Source organism: Micropterus salmoides, unplaced genomic scaffold, assembly GCF_014851395.1.
Source record: "Micropterus salmoides isolate LMB-PRFRI ecotype aquatic unplaced genomic scaffold, ASM1485139v1 Ms_hic_scaffold_5, whole genome shotgun sequence".
Classification (NCBI taxonomy): Eukaryota; Metazoa; Chordata; class Actinopteri; order Centrarchiformes; family Centrarchidae; genus Micropterus; species Micropterus salmoides.
In genome coordinates, this window is record NW_024044237.1 from 8,441,431 (window position 1) to 8,455,860 (window position 14,430).

General features: G+C 39.0%; 1 protein-coding gene across 2 annotated transcripts; it reads left to right on the forward strand.

The window, feature by feature from the left end:
• Positions 1–1,220: 1,220 nt before the first annotated feature.
• Positions 1,221–11,715, forward strand: LOC119888858 (plastin-3-like). Of its 2 annotated transcripts, XM_038699638.1 has the most exons (16): positions 1,221–1,342; positions 4,577–4,645; positions 4,983–5,134; positions 5,427–5,556; positions 5,648–5,780; positions 5,985–6,066; positions 6,243–6,408; positions 6,534–6,673; positions 6,910–7,005; positions 7,204–7,390; positions 7,483–7,561; positions 7,690–7,810; positions 7,942–8,075; positions 9,077–9,200; positions 9,407–9,531; positions 10,264–11,715. In XM_038699638.1, the coding sequence occupies exons 2-16, from the start codon at positions 4,585–4,587 to the stop codon at positions 10,394–10,396; spliced, it is 1,863 nt and encodes a 620-aa protein (XP_038555566.1). In that variant the 5' UTR covers positions 1,221–1,342; positions 4,577–4,584; the 3' UTR covers positions 10,397–11,715. The 2 variants fall into 2 exon arrangements, with proteins under 2 accessions (XP_038555566.1, XP_038555567.1); XM_038699639.1 differs by lacking the exon at positions 4,577–4,645 and having other exon boundaries at positions 1,289–1,342.
• Positions 11,716–14,430: the final 2,715 nt, after the last annotated feature.

Consider the following 14,430-nt stretch of genomic DNA (forward strand, 5'->3'; position numbering starts at 1 on the left):
GAGAGGAGGAATTCCTGCATGTAGAGGCTGGTATAGCAGCAGCAGAGCTGTGACAGATCACACACAAAGTTACACTCACTGATAAAGCATGTTTGCAGAATGAATAATCAGTAATCTGCTACAGATGACTATTTGTACACAGTCTAACCTTGCCTGATGTTGATACATTTTACAATCTTTGGTTGACACCGTGTGTTCACTTACTTACTGCAAAGAGGAGCTTTTGTGTAAAATGTACAATGCAGCTGGTCTGAGGGACAATGAAATTCTGAACTGAATGAAATATGGTTCAGAGCTGTTAGTTTGTTGAACTCTGAAAAAATAAATTCTAAATAAAACAAAGGCTAAACAGTACATCAAGCAGCTTATTCACAAGAAGTGGTTTTAGCTTGCTAGTTCATCCCTTTAGCTTGGTGGCATCTGTGAGTGCTACTTATGGCTCTTTTATAAAGGTATGGTTTCTGATAGTGATCTGCAGGTCGACCCAAAAGTACTGATATTTCTGATACCAACGTTTCCTGCTCTAGGATCAATACTCATATAAAAGAATCGATATCTAAACTTAGTAATTTGGAGTGAGTGAGTGTTTTATCATAAGTATCTTACTGTCACCAGGATGGTGTAATTATACATGGTTGATAGGAACTACTTTTCCTTCCGCCTGTCAAAGTCATGCTTGCGCTATGGCTCTGTGACGGAGCTTCTTTGAAGTGCAGCCCTTTCCATTTCCCATGACTGAATACAGAGTCAGCTGTATTTTAGCTGTGAAGGTAATAATGTTGCTCTGTGTGATGTGTGTGCAAAGACAGTGAAATACTTTAGCAAATACTTTAGCAACACTGCAAACTTCGCTAAACATCTGAGATTAAGTCTGTCACAATAATAATGATGATGTTATGAAGCAGCAGTTCTGAGCAGGATGTTTTCATTATAATTAAAGAATATGACAGTAGTTTGATGTCTTGTCATTATGCAGCTATTATTATGAATTGGTAAGGCCACAGCCTACTCCTTATTTCTCTCATAAATACAGAAAAAGGAGAGGGAGGTCACATAAAACTAGAAATAAAATATGGAAAAAGTATTGGTATGGGTATCAGCAATACCAGCTTGGGTATTACTTCGTATAGGAATGAAGTGGTATCCCACATCACTAGTTTCTGGCTGCTGATGGGAGGAAGGCGGAGGCAGGTTGGTTTCGGGAGGGGTGGGCCCGGAGGGGCGGAGCGGTTCTCCTCACCGGGCGGTGTCAGTTTAAAATGGGACAGAGGATTAGTGAGAAGCCGACACAGGGTTTCATTACCCCAGGTGACTTTTATTGAATTGCACCAGCGGACTTGAGGTAAGAAGAAGGAGCGTTTTAGGGCGTTTTCTCTTGATTCAGTAGAAGTCTTTTGTTAGGTTTACTGAGGAGCAGAAAATAAGATCTATAACTCACATAGCTTACTAGAAGATTATTTAGAGATGTGAATCAAAAAATGCCAGCTGTTAGTTATCATTTTATGAATAGCCTATATCTTAATATATGTATGCTAGCTGATTTATAATGGAGCATCCCATATAGCTAACCATCTGAAAGTTGAACATTTATTGTGCAAAGAATAGGTCTAACGTTAGATGTTTTTCCTGCAGCTTGCAGGCTCTAATAGTAAATACTATGGCTATTTAAGTATAAATTATACATTTTTTGGTTGTTTCCAAATACATGTAGTTGAATGTAGCTGTTTTTCTCAATGGATTTTATAATACTGGAGTGTGACTGTAGGTTATAAACACACTGCTTTAGTCATGTGCATCACTGCTAGTGTGACTGAATCCTCAGTATCTAAATCCGGAGGACAAATCATGATCCAGACAATGCAGTGTCATAGAGTTAATGTTAGATCAATCAGGAATGATTGGATTTTAGCTACATGCATGATTGATGACATTTTTTTCACCACCTAGATACAGATATCTGATCAATATTTCCAAAATATGCTTTGCATGATCATGTTGTGTTATTTAATAACACCTTTCTGTGATTTTCTGATTACTATTGGCATAAACAGACCTCTAAACTACCTCTACCTTAAGAAACATGCACAGAAAACACAACAAGGACAAACCCTAAGATCCTTTAGCTTTAAAATGAAGTTCTGGGTTCTTTCTGAAGTGAACTAGTGACATCTGGTGGCAGTAAACAAATATTGTGTTCTGCATGAACAGAGTTCAAAGTGTGAAGTTATAATGATGATATTTGCAAAAACACAAACCACAATAATGTCTTTAAAGATTAAGCGTAGCTCAAGTTTAATGCATTTCCTATTGATTGTAAATTATTTTAAGGTTTTCAGATGTACAGTATCTTGTACTGAAGGATACTTTCTGTATTGTGTTGACAGGCTTGGTTTGCTTTAATACGACTGCATGTCCATTCATTATTCAAATAACCTGGGGAATAGATAGCTGACCACTAGGGTTGTATTGGAGTGTCTTAAACGTTGTTTTTTTTTTTATGTGTTTTTGGAGACACAAGCCCGCATCTGTGTCTGGCTGAACAATCACTATGTTTGCATGTTTATGCCGAAGCCTAGCCTATTTGTTTATTTGCCTTTGCTGTAACATGATCACGGCACATGTGAGAGGTTTTTTAAAGACTTTTGGATTGGAAATAAGTGAATTTTAAAGATGTGAAAACGTGATTTGAATTCAAAAACCAACAATTTAAGAATTGTTGGGGTTGTTTTTTTACAAACATCTTTTTAGTCTGCTAATGTCTCTTTACACTCACAGGTGGAAAACATCATTCATCTCTAGATTTCTCATCAATCGGATCTTTTAATGGATGTCTAAAGAGGGGGGAGGAATGGTTTTATTAAACTTGTCTCAGTTCCATTAGCTATGTAAGGATGAAGTTATTTTTTCTATTTGGTGTTGCAGTTAGATGCCATATCTCAGGCTTATAATGCTTGATTTGTGCGAATGGCTTTGGCTTGGTGGGCTTGTATTGATTATCTGCGGATGTAATACATCAAGTCGCTGGATCTTCTTGTCTCAGCTAGCAGGGCTCTGCTATTTGCAGCAGAAAGCTCTCTCTCAGACTAAATCATATACAGTTCAGGCTAATTTCACCATCTCTACTGTCTGGGAGTGTCCCGCGCAGGCCAACATTTTCTATAACATTATCCGATGTGTTGTGTGATACATTAAGTTGCAAACCTCCTAAAGAGCTCTGCTTTTTGCTACTGAAAGCATCACCCTTGCCTATAAGATCTGATAGTCAGCTGCCTCATTTGATACATTACATTTATTCATTTAGCTGACGTTTTTATCCAAAGCGACATATGTGTCAGAGGTCGCACGACTCCGGAGCAATGAGGGGTTAAGTGTCTTGCTCAGGGACACATGATGTATGGGTCTCAGTGGGGGACTGAACCCAGGTCTCTCGCACCAAAGGCATAGTCTTTACATTACAAAAATCATTTTCTCATACAGCATGCCTCCAATAACATTAAGTATATGTCCACCTTCCCTAAACTCGGATAGAATCATTGTGATTGTCATTTACAAGTGGAAAAATATGATATTTGTTTTTGTGATTTGCGTGACTTGATCCTTTAATCTTTCAGCCAGATGTGAATATGCAGGTCTACGATTCTATACAAGCTTATGTGGATCATATCGTATTGGTTTTGTTCTAGAGAGAGCTAATAAATATCTATATATAGTAGCTGTAATGTAATTAGCTATCTACAAAAGCCATAAAACAAACCTCCATTACAGAATCAAATAACACCAAAGGCAATCAACATAAATCTATTAGATGTTAAAAGGGTCTCTGATGAATGTAACTGTGATGCTAACTGACTCTTTGTGGAATAGATTGAGCTACTATCTATTTTCCTGGCTGAGTTAACAGAGCTGTGTTGTTTGAGAGCTGTAGTGTGGCTCCACTCTGAGCCAAGCATTTAACGGTAAACAGAGCAATAATGTCTCTAACCCTAACCCACATTTAACAAATCTGTGCCTGTTGTACTCTTTCAGATGCCCAAGTTATGAATATGAATCATGCTTCTCAGCATCACCGTGTTGAGCTGGCTGCTGTACCCTGTATCACCAAGAGGACTTAGCCTAGATGCAATGATTTATTAAAGTGAGACCATGGGACTTCTGAAAGGAGAAATAACTTCCTCACATAAGTCATCATTTTGCTCAGTTCAATGCTCCTCTTCACCATGAAATTATGAAAGCATCAATGTAGCACATCATCCATCATCAATACAAAGGAGCTTGTAATCATGAAAACCATTTCATCCAGATGACTGAGATGAATCTGCACAGCTTATGTTGACTCATTGATTTTTAAAACATCAGGCTACCAATCATCTCAACTATGATATTATTTGTTGCCCTCAATTGTATTCAGGTACAGCAGCTAATTGGTGGTAAAGTATCAGTGATTTAATCTGGTACTTAGTGTTGGCACCTTTAGAAACGGATCATTTCTGGTTATGTGTATAATGTGTAAAAGAGTTCATCAAGTTGCGTCACAGTACCTAAATGCAGCATTTTCTGCTATTCTATTTTTATTTAGGTGTCAGTATGTCGGCAAAAATCAGCACTGAGGAGATGGAGGAGATCAGGGAGGGCTTCCAGAAAGTGGGTGAGTAAAAGTGTGTGTGCGGATATTGCAGACACCTGTCAGACAATGATGAACTAGTCAATCACACTTTAAGTGGAGTACAAACGCATGTTCTTAAACATTGTTTGTGCTCCTGTTTGTGCTTTTGTGCATCTGTGATTTATGGAAAGGAGTGAAACCTTTGATACGCCTGCTGCAGAGCTTCATTTGAATCGATGCGTTATCAAAGGGATGCGGCAGCAGTTTAGGATTGCACATGAAGCATTTTAGAGTCCTTTAGAAAAGAGCAGCATGGAAATGCTCCAAATTACAACAGTGCTTGAACTTTGCTATTTTCCCCTCTTCCCAACTTCTCCAGATCTGGATGGTAATGGGTACATCACTGCCTCTGAGCTCGGCGATCTCTTCCGTGAGGTGGGCTGCCCTTTGCCTGGATACCAGATCAGAGAAATCATTCAGAAGCTGGACAAAGACAACGACAGCCGCATCGACCTCACAGAGTTCACGACTGTAGGTAACACTAACTAACCAACTAACTAACTGATTCACACCTTTGCTAACAGTTTACCATCAACTAATTGTTGAGTCCTAGCTTCAACTGACAAACTGGACGTATGACTAACAAATCAGATTATATTAAAATCAACTGATGACTAACGTATTTTCTGTCATACTTGAGTGAGTGACTGGCTAACTGGGACAAAAGACAAACCACTAAACTGACCAACATGTAAACCGTAATTATGAATCAGTATCTTAGCAAATGCATCCAGAGTTTGATTGTGTGTGTTTTTGTGTGCAGATTTTCCAGGATTTGAAGGACAGCCGCATGGCCCAGGGTTTCAGGAAAGCTCTCAACAAGAAAGAAGGCATCGTCGCCATCGGGGGCACCAGCAAGAGCACCAGTGAAGGAACTCATCATTCGATTTCTGGTTAGCACAGTAATATTTAATTACTGACAGAGTAATATGGAAGAGTTCACCCTCCAATATCCACGTGACACTCGACTCTTCTGTATTCCAGAGCAGGAGCGCTTTGCCTTTGCAAACTACATTAACACTTCTTTGGAGAAGGATCCAGACTGTAAACATGTCCTGCCCATCAACCCCAGCACTGAAGCTCTGTTCAAAGCAGTGGCAGACGGCATCGTGCTTTGGTGAGTCTCACTAACATCAAAGCACTCAAAATCATGTGTTCTTCAGCATATTGATCGCTCACTTTGTAAATATCTGTACTTATCTGTCCATAACTTCTATCTCTATCCTTCATTTTACCCAAATCCATTAACTTGAACCGGTTTTCTGTCTGTTTTTAGGCATTGTATGGATTCACTGTGCTAAAATGTGGTAATCTTTTGCAGCAAACTCATCAACCTCTCCGTTCCTGACACCATTGATGAGAGAACCATCAATAAAAAAAAACTGACGCCTTTCACCACACAGGTTAGCCTGTTGCATGACTAGTTAGTAATGTGTCATGTTTAGTGTGACTTAGAATTTGACGCCTTTTTATCTAAAACCACATCACTGGTTATACATTGTATTGCATGAATTTGACCTAATTTGTGGCCATATCCAACTTTACCCCCCCCCACTCCACACACACACACACACAACAGGAGAATCTGAACTTGGCTCTGAATTCAGCCTCGGCCATCGGCTGCCAAGTTGTCAACATCGGAGCTCAAGACCTGAAGGAGGGAAAACCTCACCTGGTGCTCGGGCTCCTCTGGCAGATTATCAAGATAGGACTGTTTGCTGATATACAGCTGAGCCGCAATGAAGGTATATACAAACACACACAAACACACAGAGTCAGACTTGTCTGTAGTTATAAAACTAAACACCAGACAGACGTTTTTGCTTTCCACCCTCGCACATCAGAGTCATGCTTGTCTCTCCGTGTACAGCTTTAGCAGCGCTGTTAGAGGAAGGGGAGAGTATGGAAGAGTTGATGAAACTCACTCCAGAGGAGCTGCTGCTGCGCTGGGCCAATTTCCATTTAAAGAAAGTTGGCATGAGCATATCAAACTTTTCTGGAGATATTAAGGTAAGGAAACATCTAAGCCTCTTACTGTGTTTCACTGCTAAACCCTTACCTTAGTTTCGGGGTCTAACCTTTTGCAAAAAAAGTTACATAACGTACAGTTACATACTGCAATATTTAATGTGGCAGTTTCACTCCCAGCACAATGTTGGTGAAATCCCAAGAGAATAAATCAGTGGGGTTTATCGTATCTCACTAAGCCTCTATCTGTGTGTTTGTGCATCTCTGTTTCTGTGCAGGACTCCAAGGCGTACTTCCACCTGCTTGAGCAGATTGCTCCAGACGGCAGTAAAGAGGACGTTCCGCAGATTGAGATCGACATGACTGGTCTTTATGTAAGCTGATATGCATAAAGACAAGTTGCCCACAGCTATAAAGTTGTAATATTTAAATGCTACAGGAAAAGCTGGATCTGTTGTCACACATATGTCATTTAGTCTATGGGACCACTTAAAGGATGTTCCGTATCCCAAATGACAGATGCCTGTTTTCCCCAACAAAATGTAAACCTGTGCTTGTTTGTGTGTCACCAGGAGAAGGATCTTACTAAGAGAGCAGAGTATATGCTCACAGAGGCCCAGCGCCTCGGCTGCCGACAGTTTGTAACTGCCACCGATGTCGTGTGTGGAAACGCCAAGCTCAACATGGCCTTTGTAGCCACGTTGTTCAACAAACACCCGGCTCTCACCAAACCAGAGAACCAAGACTGGAATCTGGAGAGTAAGCAAGGATGAATTATTCCTCTCTCACATATTCTTTCACCACGCGTCTGCACGTGAGGCTTACCTGTCTCTCTTATTGTCCCTCTCAAGGTGAGACCAGAGAGGAGAGAACTTTCAGGAACTGGATGAACTCTCTCGGAGTCAGTCCACATGTTCACCGTATCTACGGGTCAGTACCTCTCTGTCTGAAATGGCTCGCTGTAGTCGTCATTGTTACTGTTTATTGCCACACGAGTGCACAATTCACCCATTTCAATCCACGCGCGCGTGTGTGTGTGTAAATGTGTGTTCATGCAGGGATCTGCACGATGCCTTGGTGATTCTCCAGCTTTATGAAAAGATTAAAGTGCCGGTGGACTGGGAGGGTAGAGTCAACCACCCTCCATTCAAAGGAGTAGGAGGAGGACATTTAAAAAAGGTCAAAGACACATAACATAACATACAACACACACCACTTTCCAAACTGCGGCTGTGTGTATCCTGGATCCTGACTGAGTTTACTGTAAAATATACTAACTTCATGTGTGTGTGTGTTTGTGTGTGTGACAGATGGAAAACTGTACCTATGCTGTGGAGCTGGGTAAGAAAAGTGCTGGTTTTTCCCTGGTGGGAATTGGCGGACAGGACCTCTATGATGGAAATCCAACTCTAACTCTGGCGCTGGTGTGGCAGCTGATGAGGAGGTGACTTACCCTTAATAGTAAAACTTAACTTCATTACGTGGTGATTTTGAGATGTTAAAGAGTAAAGCAGTTTTCAACATTTTCCCTAGTTTTTGTGACGTAATCCTTGCAGGCAGGACTCCTCGTGTCCTCATCAAGACTGCTTTGGCTGCGGGTAGCAGGCTTTTGCCAAAACGAGTCTTTCTGCACCTTAGGGACCTTTAGACGAGTAGAATCCTTTTTGTCCAACCACAAACAGTCGCTGTATATCGCTCTGCTCAAAGTCACCAGACTCCATTTATAAAAACTGGTATTTTACTTGTTTTAAAGGGTTAAAAACACCGAAGTCACACAATAACACAAACTAACTGTGGCTTTGACGAGCAATATAGCACTGACTGTTTCTGCATAAACAAACAACACAGATCTTTTGCTTTTAAAAAAGGTCTGTCTCTGCAGGGATCATTTCCATAATGTTGTCTTAACAACAATCTGAGCCTGTAAGTGGCAAAAACAAGCGCTTTAGTGGACGTATTTGAAAGGGTACAGTACATATATTACATTATACATACATTACACATTACATACTACCCTGTTTCGCTGCTGCCAACTCAGTATTGAGCGTGCTCGCTCAATACTGAGCTGAATACTGTTTCAAACCAAACGCACAAGTCCAAAAGAGGGAAAACAAAGGCTTTTATGAGAAATGTAGTATTGATTTGATATGCAACATATTATCTTTTATTTTGGACCCCCAAAATCCCCCCTCTAACTATTTAACTCACTGAATGTACCCCAAGCTCCATACCTTATCTACAATAAGGTTGTTTAATTAGTCATTGAGCTAAAGCTTGTATCCAAAGCGACTTACAATTGCTGTATATGTCAGAGAGACATATTGATGGATGTTGCCGGGGGAATCGAACCCGGGGCTTCCACACCAAAGGCCTGTGTTTTATCCACTGTTCCATCATCACAGAATTGTTGACATTCATACATGAGGTCTTCCGATCTATATGCAGGTACACTTTAAATGTTCTGGAAAACCTTGGACATGGAGCAGTTGCAGGAGATGATTTGATAATTTCGTGGGTCAACAAGACTTTGGTTGAGGCTGGCAAGAGTTCCTCTATCAAAAGCTTCAAGGTGAGTTTTGCTTAAGTGATTTAGTTTAGTTTTTAATCGTGTAGTTTTACAACACAACCATCCTGTACGCAGTGTCACTGACACTGTTGTAAGAGAAAGTACATATTTCTATCTTCCCCTGGCAAAGGTCAGTTCTGAACTTTTACTGTATGTTGTATATATGTGCTGATCTGTGTGTGTGGCTGTGTGTGTATCCCTCTGTTCAGGACAAAACAATCGGTACCAGTATTCCAGTTCTGGACCTGATTGATGCCATTCAGCCAAAGAGTGTGAACTTTGAGCTGGTTCACACAGGAAGTCTGTCAGACGAAGACAAACTGAACAATGCCAAGTAATGACTTTCTCTGACTTCTTTTCTGAGCGCGCCATAGGACGGCACAGACAAATGTTTTGCATGCACATAAACTATATTAATTTAATTTGAGCAAATACCTGCTTTATGTGCTCTCACGTTTGCCTGCACACTCGCTCAACCTGACAGTGTGCCGCAATTCCAGCCAATCAGAGCATCTAATTGTACTTCAGCTGTATCAATCCGGTTGCTAGGGGTGTTATCAGTCACTAGGGAAGCTCTCTCAGGAATGGTAGCGCGATGAAGTATAACGGAGGTTTTTGTTGTGCAGTTAGTGTACGTCGATCAGCGCAACCAGAGGAATGAATTTATTGAGCAAAAAAATATTTTTGTTTGCTCAAATAAAATTTTTCTCTGCCTGACAAAAATGTCACTTACAAATTATGATTTATGCGCTTGAAAAAAATGTTTTGTTCAAAATGTCTGCATTTTGACACAAATATAAATCCATACAGCGGGAAGAAAAAGTGACTAAATAATTAAATGTGAGTCTTAAAACATTAGAGAAGACCTAGAGAAGACTTGTCTGATTCAAGATTGAAACACAGCTTTTGGAGAAACTGTAACTTCCGGAGCCCACTGTAATTTAGACAAATCAGTGCTTATAAAAGAAAATAACAAGCAGAAAATAAATGCATTTGTAAATTACTAAAAAATACAGTTAAATAAAATTGCCGTAGTGATCCTAACTATGACCCTTTCCTGCACCAGGTATGCCATTTCCATGGCGAGGAAGATTGGTGCAAAAGTCTACGCCCTGCCTGAGGACTTGGTGGAGATCAACCCCAAAATGGTGATGACCATCTTCGCGTGCCTGATGGGGAGAGGCATGAAGAGGGCTTAGACGACACTCATTCACACACACTGACTGCCTTCGCCTGTTTGATGGGATGAGACACGAAGAGAGTGAACACAGCTGTATTGTCTTGTTCTTTTAAGCGGTTATTCAGCGTTAGCCAAAAATAGAAGTGTCACTTTATCCATCTGTTCTGCATTCAGTGAATATTTGTGTACTTTGATGCAGTCAGTCGTAATCTTCTTAGGGTGCAAAAGGAATTTAAATGTTCTAAATGGTCAGATAGTTTGCAGTGAAGTGAGTCTTCTGTAATGGCTACATGGTAAATACTGGGGGATTTGTTTTGGTTGAGTGCCTAGTGCATGCTGGGATAGACTCCTGTGGTTCTGATGAGGGGTACACCTGTTGAGAAAATACATATATAAAAGGTTTTGTTTCTTTAAATGTAAAGGCTATGATACATGGGAAACATTTAAAGACAATGGCCACTTAACATCTCTCAGCCTTGGAAAGCAAAAATTCAAGGTGGTGATCTTTCTAGTGTATCCTCAGCTTTTCAGGGTTTTTAAAATGACAATTAACTCCTACCTCTGCATAACTGCTTTCTTCCCCCAATGACCTACTGACATATCAAAGCTTCCCCTGTGTCACTGCCTCATGATATACTGACTAAGTTCTGGTGTATCTTCCACTGTGCCAGCCAATTCACAGTATGAGCATTTATTGTACTTAAGCCATAATATAATACTCCTTACTGAATACCAAAGCTGCGCTAGATTATAGTCTTCACACTAGAAACTAAAACACACTATGAAAGTCTTTCAACCTGCCATAAATACAGATAAAATTAAGGTATTTTAATGAGATTTTAAGGGGATAATTATTAGATTAATGCATGTAATATATTTGAACTTTTTATAAAGAACACATCACAACACATTATTTTAAGGATTTAAAAACCTTTTAACACTGACTAAATGGTAAATGGCAGTTTCTATTCTAAACTGTAGACTTCTGAAATGTAAAATGTCAAAAGCTGCCTCAGCTTTAGTATAAACTCAACATGCAAGCAATAATTAAAATATGACTTCAGCTGTAAGAAAAAATTCTAATGCTGTATTAGTCTTACATATTATTACATTTTGTCTTAATGCTGCAGTTGATCCAGGTTAGTTGCTGCTGATGTTAACATTCCCTTATTGTTATCATGTGTCCAGTGAAGCATTTCCAGTCAATTGTTTTATTTTATTGGCCCTTTGGAAAGCAGCTGTGGGCAAAAATATTGCCTTACATGCTAGCAATACATCCAAACTTCAATGTACAACAGATCACAATGTTAAATAAAAGCATTCTTTCAAATATAGTTTGAATTACGTTTTCTGGTGTTTGTTTGTCCTATATGGAGCCTTGGGTGTGCCACTTGGTTAATAAAGGATTTTGTCTGTATTTAGTTATAATCAAATAATGGACTGAATTGAATTGAAATTGATTATGTATTGAAAACTAAAGCAAAAATAATAAAGTGATTAAATTAAATTAACTGTGTATTAAAAAAGCAAAGTATAAGATAATCATTAGTAACTAAATTAAATTAACAACATCATGACTTTTCGTTTCCTGCTTGGAAGGAAAGCAAAGAAGCGGCTGAACTATTCCTTTAACGGCCCGAATTTACAGTTTTCCTCATCATTACAAGACTGCAATTCTATATACATTTTGGACCAGTATTATTTACACCTAAAATAACTAATCTCTTTAGTCACTTGGGGGCAGAGCAATAAGCTAAAAACACAACACTGACATTATCACAAGGAAACAAGAAATTCCCCGAGCACAGCAACAACAATAAGGTGCTGGTGCAGGATCAGTCTATGAAAAATCAAAAGTAAAGGGGAATTACAAAAACACTTACAGGTGTGTTAAGTAGACCCTGTGCAGGTCATGTGACCAGCACAATCCATGTTTTACACTCCTGTGTTTTATTTATTGCCTGAGATACATAAAGGTTTATTAAGTCCTCCTGGCAGACCTATTGTGGCCAGTAAGAATTCTCTATCATAACCTAAAAATACTATTTTACACGCTACTAGTTGCCATCCTAGCCATATAATTAGTAATATTCCATATGGTCAGTTTGTGAGATTAAGATGAATATGTAGTGAAGAACAGGATTATCACATAAAGGCTGAAGAAATGGCTGGACGATTTAGAGAACGGGGATATGATCAAACACTTATTGACCAGGCTGTGGAAGTAACCAATAGAAAAGATAGGACAGAATTATTGAAGCCTTCCCCTAAACCTGTTGAAAACAGAATAACATTTGTGTCAGAATATTGTACCATTTCTAAACAAGTTAAACAGATCATAAACAAACATTGCCGTATCCTAGAATGTGACCCAAATTTGAATCATTTAGCAGTGTCTAGACCTCGTTTTTGCTTCAGTAGAGGCAGAAATATCAGAGAGTTGGTTGTCAGTTCCACGTATAAAGAACCCACTCAAACTAATTGGCTTTCACTACAGCTTTATGGGAACTACAGGTGTGGCAAATGTGCACATTGTTCAAACACATTTAACACTAAAAAATATTTTACCATTCAGGAAAGAAATACAACATAAAAGAATTTATTAATTGTCTGTCTACCCATGTTGTCTATGTTTTGAAATGTCCATGTGGCTTAATGTATGTGGGCCAAACTAAACGGAATCTCAAAGCGAGAGTGGCAGAGCATAAGGCGGCCATTAGAAATGGGAACATGGATTATGCCATTGCTAGACATTATAGAGAGAAAAACCATGGTTCAGCAACTTCTCTTAAATTCATTGGCATTGAAAGATTGAGTCCTAATCCAAGAGGGGGTAACATGATCAACCAACTTTTGAGAAGAGAAGCTTTTTGGATTCATGAACTGAACACAATTGAACCTCATGGACTGAATGAGACACTAGATTTGAGCCCATTCCTGTCATGTTGATCATTATGTTTATCTCTGAGGTGTTTTTTTTTCCTTCAGAGAAAGTTACGATACTGAATGTCCTACCCTCCCCTTTAGGGATATATACTAAAGGTAGGAACGTCAGGCTATTTATGAGGTCTTGTTGTAATTCCTGTGACTTGTGTATGTTTAATTCTTAAAGTGGATATATATATATACATATATATATATATATATATATATATATATATATATATATTATTTATTTGTGATGTTTGTCGATCTGTTAATAATTATCACACTAAATTATCACATTTAGTATAACGACAGGCTATTTTGCCTTAATATACTTATGAGCTTCTGTTGTGTTGTGATTCTTGTGGCTGATGTATGTTTAAAATATATGTATTATGATGTGTGTTGATTTGTTTGGATAATTAGCACATTCTTGCCGTTTATATTATAATGCTTTGTATAAGCTGTTAATTTTATAGGTTTTATGGAAAACATGGATTATGCTGGTCACATGACCTGCACAGGGTCTACTTAACACACCTGTAAGTGTGTTTGTAATTTCACTATGTAAGCCTGAAGAAGCAATGGGCGAAACGCGTAGCTCTAATGTGTTAGTGTTTGTATCTGGCCTCCTGATAAAAGTAAGTCCAATTTTCCCCGCTCTTTTAGCTGTTTTGCTCTCCATCAACTACACCACCCAATATCTGGAAGTTAGTTGTGCTCCACTTAGTTCACTAGCTAGTCGCTAACTGCCAGCCATTTGGTGATCAGCAAACATACACTGGATTCATCAAGGGCCTCTTTCATAAAAGTGTTCTTAGATTTACACTTGAACTTGAACATTCCTGACGGTGTGCTTCTGTTCAATTCATAAAAGTGAGCATAAAAAACCTTGAACACACAGGTTCTTAGAAAACCATTAGCAAATAGTGTCCCCTGTGATCTATAAATCTCAAATTAACTTAAAATTGATGGCACAATGAACAATTATGCCTTATATAATGCCAGCACAAATGAGGGTGTAGTCAGGAATAACCATGGACCAAATGAGAACTTTTTGGAAGAAAAGATCACGGCGATGGTAGAGGAGATTGAGGCCAGGCAATGTATAGGTCTATACTTTGCTAA

Excerpts from the sequence above, each read along its gene's own strand:
- LOC119888858 (XM_038699638.1), top strand. The coding sequence starts at position 4,585 with ATGTCGGCAAAAATCAGCACTGAGGAGATGGAGGAGATCAGGGAGGGC. Across the intron at positions 5,781-5,984 it reads GCAGACGGCATCGTGCTTTG|CAAACTCATCAACCTCTCCG; the intron begins GTGAGTCTCACT and ends AATCTTTTGCAG. Across the intron at positions 7,562-7,689 it reads CATGTTCACCGTATCTACGG|GGATCTGCACGATGCCTTGG; the intron begins GTCAGTACCTCT and ends GTGTTCATGCAG.